Source organism: Pseudophryne corroboree, chromosome 5, assembly GCF_028390025.1.
Source record: "Pseudophryne corroboree isolate aPseCor3 chromosome 5, aPseCor3.hap2, whole genome shotgun sequence".
In the NCBI taxonomy this organism is placed as follows: domain Eukaryota; kingdom Metazoa; phylum Chordata; class Amphibia; order Anura; family Myobatrachidae; genus Pseudophryne; species Pseudophryne corroboree.
In genome coordinates this window covers 408,617,539-408,630,380 of record NC_086448.1, presented here as the reverse complement: position 1 = coordinate 408,630,380, position 12,842 = coordinate 408,617,539, and the positions used below count along the sequence as shown (strand labels likewise).

At 48.2% G+C, this 12,842-nt stretch overlaps 1 protein-coding gene across 2 annotated transcripts in view; it reads left to right on the top strand.

Annotated features, from left to right (window-relative positions):
* Positions 1-12,842, top strand: part of MTRR (5-methyltetrahydrofolate-homocysteine methyltransferase reductase) — a 528,380-nt gene that overhangs the window by 310,323 nt on the left and 205,215 nt on the right. For both annotated transcript variants that reach the window (XM_063922764.1, XM_063922765.1), the window contains exon 9: positions 2,673-2,761. In XM_063922764.1, coding sequence (XP_063778834.1) covers positions 2,673-2,761 — 89 coding nt within the window. The remainder of the gene's footprint in view (positions 1-2,672; positions 2,762-12,842) is intronic.

Genomic DNA, 12,842 nt, shown 5'->3' with positions numbered 1-12,842 from the left:
TAACATAACTCGGTTAAAGCTTAGTTGGTTGGTATGTTAGCTTGTTTTTTTAGACTCTTTTATTGCTAGCCATTGCTGTGTGTGTGTGTGTGTGTGTGTGTGTGTGTGTGTGTGTGTGTGTGTGTGTGTGTGTGTGTGTGTGTGTGTGTGTGGGGGGGGGGGTCATTGGAGTTATTGGATAGCTACAATTTTAAACATAATTACGACGTTACACCGACATTAAACCAAAGGAAAACAGAAGGAGAACACTGTACCCACATTCTGGAACACTGAAGGTCTGCTTTCAAACAAATGTGAGTCCACTTTCTTACATACATACCAAACTACTCCAGTCTGATTAACCTGGACACTTATAACTTACATCTGTGTTAGGAATGCTGCAAGACCTTTCAACTTCATCTGCAACTGCTCAAATTTACTTCTTTAGCTTACCAAAAACTTCTGATTTCTCACCTTTACCAATGTAATTTTGCTTTATTTTTACACCCTTTTATCTCACCTATACTACGTATAGGTTTTCATCAACCCTCCCCATCACCCCTTGTCTACCTTATTCTTTATTTTGCACCTTTCTAATGCCTCTCTCCCTCCCCCCTAGTCTCCTACATCTCCCCCCCACCCCTCTGCAGATCTGTTTGTAACAAACTGGTTACCCATGACCTTTTCCTCTCCAACTCCCTGCATCTCCTAGCCATTACTGAAACCTGGATTACTCCCTATGACACCATTCCTCCTGCTGCTGTTTCTGCTGGGGGCCTCACGTTCTCACATACACTATGACCCGGAGGTCCCCAAAGCAGTGATGTTGGGATCCTTTAACCGTCCAGCTACTGCTAACAACTCGTACCCCCAGAACCATCCCTTACATTCTCTACAGTTTAGGTCCTTGCTATATGCCTCTTCCGACCTGTCCATTTACAAGTAACTCATTTACCGCACCTCTGACATGCCCTCCAAATTCCTTGATAACTTTGCTTCCTGGCTTCCCCACTTCCTCTCTTCTGACATTCCATCCATTATGTTAGGCAACTTCAACATCCCAATTGATATCAGTACAAAATCCCCTTCCTCTAAACTCCTTAACCTTACATCTTTACTTGGTCTCTCCCAGTGTACCTCCTCCCCCTTCCATGTGAATGGGAGCTCACTGGATCTGGTCTTCACTCAACGCTGTGATATTTTTGATTTCTCTAACTACCCATTTCCATTCTCAATCCACCACCTGCTCTCCTTTAACTTAGCTCTCTCTGCTACTCCATCTGTACTTCTTAAGACTACCATCACTAAACACAACATTGAGGCTATCGACACATTCCTTTCCCCCCTGTTTGACTTACTTCTCTCTCCTATACGGTCTCTCTCATGCCCTGAACAAGCCACATCCCTATACAATGCTTCCCTTCTACTCTTGACTCTATAGCTCCACCAACCACTATTCACCCTCGCAGATCAACACACCAACTCTGGCACACCAAATGCACCAGATACTTGCAAAAATGCTCACGTACTGCTGAGTGACAGTGGAGGAAATCATGCTCTAAGGCAGACTTCCTCCATTTCAAACTTATGCTCTCATTATTCAGTGCTGTCCTTTCTCTCGCTAAACAGTTATACTTCAAGAACCTCATCTCCTCCCAGTCTTCGAACCCCCGGTGCCTATTTGCCACTCTCAACTCCCTCCTCTGCCCATCCCCTTCTCATCTCCCCTTCTCATTCTCTGCTCTTGACTTTGCCACTTACTTCACATCCAAAATGTATTCCATACGTCAAGACCTCACATCCAATCAAAGAATCTGCAACCAGCCACCTCCTTTCCCTTACCACCCCTCCTCTTCCCTCTTACCAACTTTGACATCTTTTTCCCATGTATCTGGTGAGGAAGTCATGGCCCTTATCCTTTCCTCACACTCCGTCACCTCCCCACTTGACCCTATCCCCTCCAGCCTCCTCCGCTACCTCTCTCTGCCTGCTCCCATGTTGCTCACCTCCTCAATCTCTCCCTCTCATCAGGCGCTGTCCCCTCTGCCTTCAAGCATGCACTTGTCTCCCCTATTCATAAGAAAAACCTACCCTGGATCAACACACTCTCAAACTACCAACCCATCTCTCTCCTCCCTTTTGCCTCCAAACTCCTTGAGCGTATTGTCTTTAACCGCCTTACTGTTTTTCTTTGCTCCCACTCACTGCTTGATCCATCCATTCTGGCTTCCGTCCTATCCACCCCACTAAAACTGCCCTCACAAAAGTCTGCAATGACCTCCTTTCTGCTAAATCCAAGGGTCATTACTCTTTGCTTATTCTACTTGACCGCTCTGCTGCTTTTGACACTCTGGACCACCCTCTACTTCTGCAAATCCTTCACTGCTTTGGTCTGCGTGATATTGCCCTCTCATGGCTATCCTCTTACCTCTCTGACCATTCATCTCTGTCTCCTCTCATGGCTCCAATCCCCCCCCCCCCCCCTTTCTGCCCTCCCCATTTCCACTAAGTGTAGGTGTCTCCCAAGGTTCTGCGCTTGGTCCTCTCCTTTACAAGATACAGATAAACTTGAAGGGCTGCTTAGCGTTTGGAAGTTTTCCACAATTGTCAGTAGGTGTAATCTCTCTGTAATGTATCTGTTTTGTTCCTATATTCCAAAACATTTATATCTCATGCATGTTTGTTTTCAATAGGAGCTTCAGTACCTGATCATATTCCAGAAAACTGTTCTCTGCAGTTTTTGCTGACGTGGTGTCTTGAAATAAGAGCGTTGCCAAAGAAGGTATATATGTCTATTTATTTGAAAAACGTCTCAAGTTTGCAAAGTACAGTACATTGTAAAAGAATTTCTGAGAATAGAAATTATCTATTTTTAACAATCTATTTTCAATTTAGCTTGATTAATTCTAGTAATGTTTCCACGAGTTCTGAAGTTCTTAGAAATTTCTGTTGTGTCCTAGAGGATGCTGGGGACTCCAAAAGGACCATGGGGTATAGACGGGATCCGCAGGAGACATGGGCACACTATAAGACTTTGAATGGGTGTGAACTGGCTCCTCCCTCTATGCCCCTCCTCCAGACCTCAGTTAGATTCTGTGCCCAGAGAGACTGGACACACACTAGGGGAGCTCTCCTGAGTTTCTCTGAAAAGACTTTGTTAGGTTTTTTATTTTCAGGGAGACCTGCTGGCTACAGGCTCCCTGCTTCGTGGGAGTGAGGGGAAAGAAGCAGACCTACTTCTTCTGAGTTCAAAGGCTCTGCTTCTTAGGCTACTGGACACCATTAGCTCCAGAGGGTTCGATCACTTGGTGCGCCTAGCTGCTTGTTCCCGGAGCCGCACCGTCAACCCGCTCACAGAGCCAGAAGAAAGAATCTGGGTGAGTATAAAAAAGATCAGAAGACTTCAGTGACGACAGAAGACTTCAGTAATGAGGTACAGCGCAGCGGTCACGCTGCGTGCCATGCTGCCACACACACACTTTGGGCGGCACTTGCAGGGCGCAGGGGGGGGGGCCCTGGGCAGCATGATTACTGAAGTTCAGCACTGGCCAGAATATATAATAGAAGTGCCTAGGCACTAAATATAGCCCCCTCCAGTATAAATATTTAAAATTTGAGCGGGACTACAGCGCGCCGGTGAGGGGGCGTGGCTTAGCCCTCACAGCTTACCAGCGCCATTTTCTCCTCACAGGATGCAGAGACGCTGGCCCGGACCTCCACTCTCCTGCACAAGTAACAGGGAGCAAAACGGGGGGGGGGCGGCACAGTAAATTGGTGCGATTAACCCATTAATAACGGCGCAAACAGGTCTGAGGCAGTGTGTATTTGCTCTCAGTACAGGCGCTGGGTGTGAGCTGGTAAACTCTCTCTGTGTTTCTCTAACAGGCTTTCCTGTGGGTCTGTCCCCTATAGCCAGTGTGTTTGTGCGTGTCGGTACGTGTGTGTCAACATGTCTGAGACTGAGTGCTCCTCCCCGGAGGAAGTTGCAGTGGGGGCAGATAAGGCACTGGGAGTGACTCTGTTGGCACCGCTGACTGCTGATTGGGTGGATATGTTGAGTGCATTGAATGCAAATGTGGCGTTATTGACTAAAAGGCTGGATAAATCTGATTCTCAGACACAAACGTGGAGAAAATCCTTGAAGGACGCCTTGTCTCAGGTACAGGCCCACTCAGGGTCACAAAAGCGTTCATTTACCCAGATGGCGGATACTGATACCGACACGGACTCTGATTCCAGTGTTGACTATAGTGAGGCCAGTTTAAATCCAAAACTGGTTAAGAGTATTCAGTACATGATTGTGGCAATTAAAGACATTTTACATATTTCAGAAGTACCTATTGTTCCTGATACAAGGGTTTGTTTGTATAAGGGAAAAAAGCCTGAGGTGACGTTTCCCCCATCTCATGAGCTGAACACTCTTTGTGAAAAAGCTTGGGAATCTCCTGACAAAAGGTGGCAGATTCCCAAGAGAATTCTAATGGCATATCCTGTCCCCTCTGACGACAGGGAAAAGTGGGAGTCATCTCCCAATGTGGACAAGGCTCTATCATGACTGTCCAAGAAGGTGGCGCTTCCGTCTCCTGACACTGCTGCCCTAAAGGACCCTGCGGATCGTAAGCAGGAAACGACCTTAAAATCCATTTATGTCACTACGGGTGCGCTGCTCAGACCTGCCGTGGCGTCAGCATGGGTGAGTAGTGCTATTGGCAAGTAAGCAGATAATTTGGCATCTGGCATGGATACCCTGGATAGGGATAGCGTTCTTTTGACTCTCGGTTATATCAGGGACGCTGCAGCTTACCTAAAGGATGCAGCAAGGGATATAGGTCTCTTGGGATCAAGGGTCAATGCCATGGCAGTCTCGGCCAGGAGTGCGCTGTGGATTCATCAATGGAATGCTGATGCCGACTCTAAGAAAGCTATGGAAGCTCTCCCTTATAAAGGCAGGGTCTTGTTTGGTGTCCCGAAGGTACAAGCTGGAGTTTCAGGAAGTGCCCCCCCCCACCGATTTTTCAAATCAGCCTTGCCAGTTTCTATCCCAGAAAGGGAAGTAGTGCGTGCTGCGATACAAAAGCTGTGTCAACAGCGTGTCACTGTCACGGTACCCCCGTCTCAACGGGGATAAGGGTTTTATTCAAGCCTATTTATCGTACCAAAGCCGGATGGCTCGGTCAGACCGATTCTGAACCTACAATCCCTCAATCTGTATTTGAAAACTTTCAAGTTCAAGGTGTAATCTCTTCGGGCAGTGATCTCCAGTCTGGAAGGGGGGGATTTTATGGTGTCAGTCGACATAAAAGATGCCTACTTACATGTCCCAATATATCCTCCACATCAAGCTTTCCTGAGGTTTGCGGTTCAGGATTGTCATTACCAATTTCAGACGTTGCCGTTTGATCTTTCCACGGCCCCAAAGATCTTCAACAAAGTAATGGCAGAAATGATGGTGCTCCTACGCAAGCAGGGTGTCACAATTATCCCGTACTTGGATGATCTCTTGATAAAGGCGAGATCAAAGGAGCAGTTGCTAAGAAGCGTGGCACTCTCCCTGATAGTGCTGCAACAACATGGTTGGATTCTAAATTTGCCAAAGTCGCATTTGATTCCGACAGCTTGGCTATCTTTCTTGGGCATGATCTGCCGAGAGTGTTTCTCCCTGCGGAAAAAGCTCTGGAAATCCGGACCATGGTCAAGGAGATTCTGAAACCGGCAAGAGTGTCGATCCATCAATGCACTCGGGTGCTGCGGAAGATGGTTGCAGCCTACGAAGCCATTCCGTTTGGCAGGTTTCATGCCCGGGTATCTCAGTGGGACCTATTGGACAAGTGGTCCGGGTCTCACCTGCACATGCACCGGAAAATAAGTCTATCTTCCAGGACCAGAATATCTCTCCTGTGGTGGCTTCAAAATCCTCACCTCCTAGAGGGACGCAGGTTCGGGATCCAGGATTGGATCTTGGTGACCACGGATGCAAGTCTCCAAGGCTGGGGATCAGTCACACAGGGACAAAATTTCCAGGAAAATGGTCAAGCCAGGAAGCTTGTCTGCACATAAATGTTCTGGAATTAAGAGCCATCTACAATGGCCTTCTGCAAGCGGAACACTTTCTTCGAGGTCTACCTGTCCTGATTCAGTCGGACAACATAACAGCGGTGGCATACATAAACCGCCAGGGCGGAACAAAGAGCAGAGCGGCAATGGCGGAGGCCACAAAAGTTCTCCGCTGGGCAGAAAAACATGTAAGCACTCTGTCAGCGGTCTTCCTTCTGGGCGTGGACATCTGGGAAGCAGATTTCCTCAGCAGACATAATCTCCATCCAGGAGAGTGGGGTCTTCATCAAGAGGTTTTTGCAGAAGTGACTAGTCATTGGGGAATTCCTCAAATAGACATAATGGCGTCTCGCCTCAACAAGAAGCTTCAGAGATATTGTTCCAGGTCAAGCGTCCCTCAAGCCAGTGCAGTGGACGCCCTGGTGACTCCGTGGGTGTTTCAGTCGGTAAATGTGTTCCCTCCACTTCCACTCATTCCAAAAGTTATAAGGATCATAAGAAGAACAAGGGTTCAGGCGATCCTCATTGTTCCAGATTGGCCACGGAGGGCCTGGTATCCAGATCTTCAGGAATTGCTCATAGAAGATCCCTGGCCTCTTCCTCTCAGAGAGGATCTGTCACTGCAGGGGTCGTGCGTCTTCCAGGACTTACCGCGGTTGCGTTTGACGGCGTGGAGGTTGAATGCCAAATCCTAGCTTGAAAGGGTATTCCTGGGGAAGTCATCCCCACTCTCCTTAAGGCTACAATGGAGGTCACGGCGAATCATTATCACCGTATTTGGAGAAAGTATGTGTCTTGGTGTGAAGCCAAGAAGGCTCCTACGGAGGAGTTTCAGCTGGGTCGTTTCCTCCATTTTTTGCAGGCAGGTGTGGATGCAGGCCTGAAATTAGGTTCCATTAAAGTTCAGATTTAGGCTTTATCTATTTTCTTTCAGAAAGAATTTGTCGCCCTTCCAGAGGTTCAGACTTTCGTGAAGGGAGTACTGCACATCCATCCTCCGTTTGTGCCACCCGTGGCACCATGGGACCTTGACGTGGTGTTGCAATTTCTTATGTCTCACTGGTTTGAACCTTTACGAAAGGTTGGGTTGAAATTTCTCACTTGGAAGTTGGTCATGCTTTTGGCCTTGGCGTCTGCAAGACGGGTGTCAGAATTGCCGGCTTTGTCTCACAAGAACCCCTGTTTGATTTTCCATGAGGATAGAGCGGAATTGAGAACGCGTCAACAATTTCTGCCGAGGGTGGTTTCATCGTTTCACATAAACCAACCTATTGTGGTACCTGTGGCTACGGATGCCTTGGCTGTTTCAAAATCTCTTGATGTAGTCAGAGCTTTGAAAATTAATGTTGCCAGAACGGCTTAAGTTAGGAAATCGGAGGCTCTGTTTGTCCTATATGCTCCCAACAAAATTGGGGCTCCTGCTTCCAAGCAGACTATTGCCCGCTGGATCTGTAATACGATTCGGCATGCTCGTTCTACGGCTGGGTTGCCGTTGCCGAAGTCAGTGAAAGCCCATTCTACTAGGAAGGAATATTGGGCGGCTGCCCGAGGAGTCTCGGCGCTTCAACTTTGCCGAGCAGCTACGTGGTCGGGTTCAAACACTTTTGCCAAGTTCTACAAGTTTGATACCCTGGCTGATGAGGACCTCATGTTTGCTCAATCGGTGCTGCAGAGTCGTCCGCACTCTCCCGCCCGGTCTGGAGCTTTGGTATAGACCCCATGGTCCTTTTGGATTCCCGGGCATCCTATAGGACGTAAGAGAAAATAGGATTTTAATACCTACCGGTAAATCCTTTTCTCCTAGTCCGTAGAGAATCCTGGGCGCCTGTCCCTGTGCGGACTGTTTATGCAGTAGTATTGATAGTTATTGCTTCTGTTACACAGAGGTTGTGTATCGGTTATGTTCAGCTTGTTGCTGTTTTTAGTTCATGCTGTTAACTGGCATTGCTTAAAAGCCATGTTGTACGGTGTGTTGTGGTGTGGGCTGGTGTGTTTCTCACCCTTGGTTAACAAAAATCCTTTTCCTCGAAATGTCCGTCTACCTGGGCACAGTTCCTATAACTGAGGTCTGGAGGAGGGGCATAGAGGGAGGAGCCAGTTCACACCCATTCAAAGTCTTATAGTGTGCCCATGTCTCCTGCGGATCCCGTCTATACCCCATGATCCTTTTGGAGTCCACAGCATCCTCTAAGGACAAGGAGAAAAGGATTTACCAGTAGGTATTAAAATCCTATTTTTTCAGACAAATACTACAGTATCTGGGATGCGGTCAACATCCCGCTGGACGGGATCCCGGCGGTTTAAATACCGACGCCGGAATCCCGACCGCCACAATCCCGACATATTCTCCCTCCGTGGGTGTCCACGATACCCATAGAGGGAGAATATAATAGTGTGCCGAGCGTAGCGAGGCACCGTGCCCGCAGCGTAGCGAGCGAAGCAAGCCCGCAAGGGGCTGCGTTCCGCTCGCCACCCCTGTCGGGATTGTGTGGTCGGGATTCCGGCGTCGGTATTTCGACCGCCGGGATCCCGTCCAGCGGGATTACGTACTGATCCCCAGTATCTTATCTCAGGGCCGGCAGCAGTCATCTTGGGGCCCGGTACAGTGATATCTCTGGGGCCCCCTCAGAGCAACGGGATTTGCTGAGCTATATAATAAACTGTTATTAAATAAATATATATATTTTTATTTATCTTACATCGTAGAGGATACTGGGGTCCACATTAGTACCTTGGGGTATAGATGGGTCCACTAGGAGCCATTGGCACTTTAAGAGTTTAATAGTGTGGGCTGGCTCCTCCCTCTATGCCCCTCCTACCAGCCTCAGTTTAGAAAATGTGCCCAGATGAGCTGGTTACAGCTAGGTGAGCTCCTGAGGAGTTTTTTTAGTTTTATTATTTTGAGTTTGTTATTTTACACGAGGCTGATTGGCACCAGTCTGCCTGCTTCGTGGGACTTAGGGGGGAGAACGGCCCAACTTCCTAAAGAGTTAATGGTCCCGTTACTCCGCTGACAGGACACTGAGCTCCTGAGGGAGTCATTCGCAAACCCCACCACGGCGAGCGTACCCTTCCGCAGCGTACAGCGTCGGCGTCCCGGTTAGTGGGTCGCCTGTGGGTATGGTGGCATAAGGGTAGGAGCGCAGCGCTGGGTGTAGGCTGCGCTCCAGGAGGCTCAGACATCACGTGTTTGTTTGTATGTGGTAGATGCTGCTGAGGGGTGCGCTGAGCCACCGCTGACACCCTACACTAGCTAATCGTCTGATATGGGTTCTAACCCGCTGTCAGACACTAAAATACCTCAGGCCAGTATAAAGAAAATGCGGGAAGCAGAGTTCCATTAAGGGTGGCGGGGCTTCACTATGAGCGGACCTAGCAGCTCCCCTTGTCATTTTCTCCCTGCAGATCTATACAGAGGACGGTGACAGGCAAGCACTGCCCCTCCACATCAACTCCAGACTCCCTCTGCGGTACCAGAGGGTTATAGAGGGTTAGAGCAGGTTTGTTAGTACTAAATACCCTATTAAGGATAGTTAGTCTGCGCCTGGCTAGTTTTATTATTAGCAAAGAAGGGGAGCAGTGTGGCTGGTTTCCTCATACTCTGTGGCTCTCTGAAGGACTCTGTGGGAAATTATGTCTGACGTTTTTCCTGTGTGTGTGTGTGCATATAACTCACATTACCATGTCAAAAGACTTTGGGGGTCATTCCGAGTTGATTGCTTGCTGAAAATGTTCGCTGCGCTGCGATTAAGTAAAAAAAAGGCACTTATGCACATGCGGCGCAGTGCGCACGCGCGACGTACTTTCACAATGGCCGATGTATTTTTACACAAGGTCTAGTGAAGCTTTTCAGTCGCAGTGGCAACCGCAGAGTGATTGACAGGAAAGGGGCGCTTCTGGGTGTCAATTTACCGTTTTCAGGGAGTTCTCGAAAAAACGCAGGCATGCGAGGAAAAACGCAGGAGGGTATGGGTGAACGCAGGGCGTGTTTGTGACGTCAAATCCAGAGCTGAACAATCTGAAGTGATCGCAAGTGCTGAGTAGGTCTGAAGCTACTCTGAAACTGTACAATTTATTTTTGTAGCCGCTCTGCGATCCTTTTGTTCGCACTTCTGCTAAGCTAAAATACACTCCCAGGGGGCGGCGGCTTAGCGTTTGCACGACTGCTAAAAACTGCTAGCGAGCGATCAGCTCGGAATGATCCCATTTGTGTCTTGTACAGCAGGGTGTTTTTCTTCTCTTGGAGATTCTATACAATGTGCTCAAAACAGTACACATTCTCAGTCTTCTGGGTCCGAACCCCGTGGGTGGACTCCATATGGGTGATGATTTCCAAAATTTCTACAAAGTTATACCATACTGAGAAGGAGACACAGTTTTTGAGAAAATCTGTGGAGGATCTGATGAATAAAGACTCAGCCCTCACAACTGCGCCTATCACCCCACCCACGTATCCACAAAAGCGTACACTGGCCCAGATATTGCAGGCTGACACTGACGACGATGTCTCAGATACAGGGGACGGTGAGGTGGATCTGGGGTGGGTGGAGGGGGTGGGGTTGATACAGCTCTCACCCAAGGGGTGCAAGCTATGATTGAGGCTATTAGAGATGTATTGCAGATTTCAAAGAAGGTACCTGTTGAAGATGAGGAGTCTTGTTTTAATGTAAAAAAAAAAAAAAATCCTCTGTTACTAACCCTGCATCAAAGGGGTTAAACTCCCTCTTTGAAGGAACTTGGTAAACCCAGAGAAAAAGTTTCAAATCCCGAAAAGATGACTCATCTCTTTTCCTTTCCCTCAGGAGGATAGGAAAAAGTGGGAAAACCCACCTATTGTGGATGCCTCTGTGTCTAGATTATCATGAAAGGTTGTTTTACCTGTCCCTGGCACAGCCTCCTTAAAGGATACGGCTGACCGAAAGATTGAGACTACACTCAAATCACTGTACACAGCTGCAGGCGTGGCCCAGAGACCCACTATTGCCTGTGCATGGATCTCTATGGCCATTGTAAAATGGTCAGGTAACTTAATTGATAATTTAGATTCAATGAATAGGAGTGAAATTGGCTTTCTATTACATCATATTCAGGATTCTGCAAGCTACATGGTGGAAGCCATGAAGGAAATTGGCCTGCTTAACGCACGGGTTACAGCTATGGCAGTTTTGGCACGCAGAGGACTGTGGCTGCGCCAATGAACTGCGGATGCAGACTCTAGGAGAAGCGTGGAGAGCCTGCCCTTCATAGATGAGGCCCTGTTCGGTGACGAACTGGATACGTGGATATCCAAGGCAACTGCGGATAAGTCGACATATCTTCCTTCTGCAGCTACACCGGCTAGGAAATCATATCCTACACTTAATTTGCAGTCCTTTCGGACAGCAAAATTTAAAAACAAATCCAGGGGTTCCTCCACTGCCTTCAGAGGGGGTCGAGGAAAACCCAGAAAACCTGCAGCGACAGGTTCTCAGGAGCAGACCTCAGGTTCTGCTTCCTCAAAGCCTTCGGCATGACGGTGGACCACGCTGCCTGAAGAACAGGCCAGTGGGAGCACGGTTAAAGAGTTTCAGTCACATCTGGTCGACATCATGCCTAGATCCCTGGGTCAAAGAGATTTTTGCCCAGGGGTACAGACTGGAGTTTCAAGATCTCCCACCTCACAGATGCTTCAAATCAGGCTTCTTAGGAAGAAAGTACAATCCTGCAAGAAGAAATTCAAAAATTGATACAAACACAGGTCATTGTTCCAGTTCCACCTCACCTACAGAACAAAGGTTATTATTCCAACCTGTTTGTGGTACCGAAACCTGACGGTTTGGTAAGGCCGATCTTAATCTTAAAATCCCTGAACCCCTATTTGCAGGTATTCAAATTCAAGATGGAGTCTCTGAGAGCGGTATTCTCTGGTCTGGAGGAAGGGGAATTCTTGGTAGCCCTGGATATAAAGGATGCGTACCTTCATATTCCTATCTGGCCGCCTCACCAGGCCTATCTCAGGTTTGCACTAAAGGACTGTCACTACCAGTTCCAGGCCCTGCCATTTGGCCTCTCCACAGCACCGAGGGTGTTTACCAAGGTCATGGCAGATATGAAGCTCCTCCTCCGCAAGCAGGGAGTGAACATTATTCCATACCTGGACGATCTACTGATAAAGGCCTCTTCCAGGTAGAGGTTGTTGTAGAGTATTGCTCTCTCAACTCAACTACTCCAGGATTATGGATGGATTCTGAACCTTCCAAAATCACATTTGGAACCAACAAGTAGACTCCCCTTCTTGAGGATGATACTCGACAAGTACAGAGGGTATTTCTTCCATTTGATAAAGCTTTGGTGATCCAGTCAATGGTCCGGGATGTCCTGAAACCAGCCCGGGTATCGGTTCATCAGTGCATTCGCCTGCTGGGGAAGATGGTAGCCGCCTACGAGGCACTGCAGTACGTATCTCCTGGACAAGTGGTCCGGATCACACCTTCGCATGCACCAGTGGATACGCCTGTCGCCGAAAGCCAGAATTTCACTCCTCTGGTGGCTGCAAACTTCTCACCTGATCGAAGGCCGCAGGTTTGGGATTCGAAATTGGATTCTTCTAACCACAGATGCAAGCCTCAGAGGTTGGGGAGCAGTCGCCCGGGGTGGAAAACTTCCTGGGAAAATGGTCAAGTCAGGAAGCCATCCTTCCAATAAACATTCTGGAACTAAGGGCCATATACAATGCCCTTCTACAAGTGGCACATCTTCTTCAAGATCAAGCCATTCAGGTTAAGTCAGACAATGTAACGGCGGTGTCCTACATAAACCGACAAGGCGGA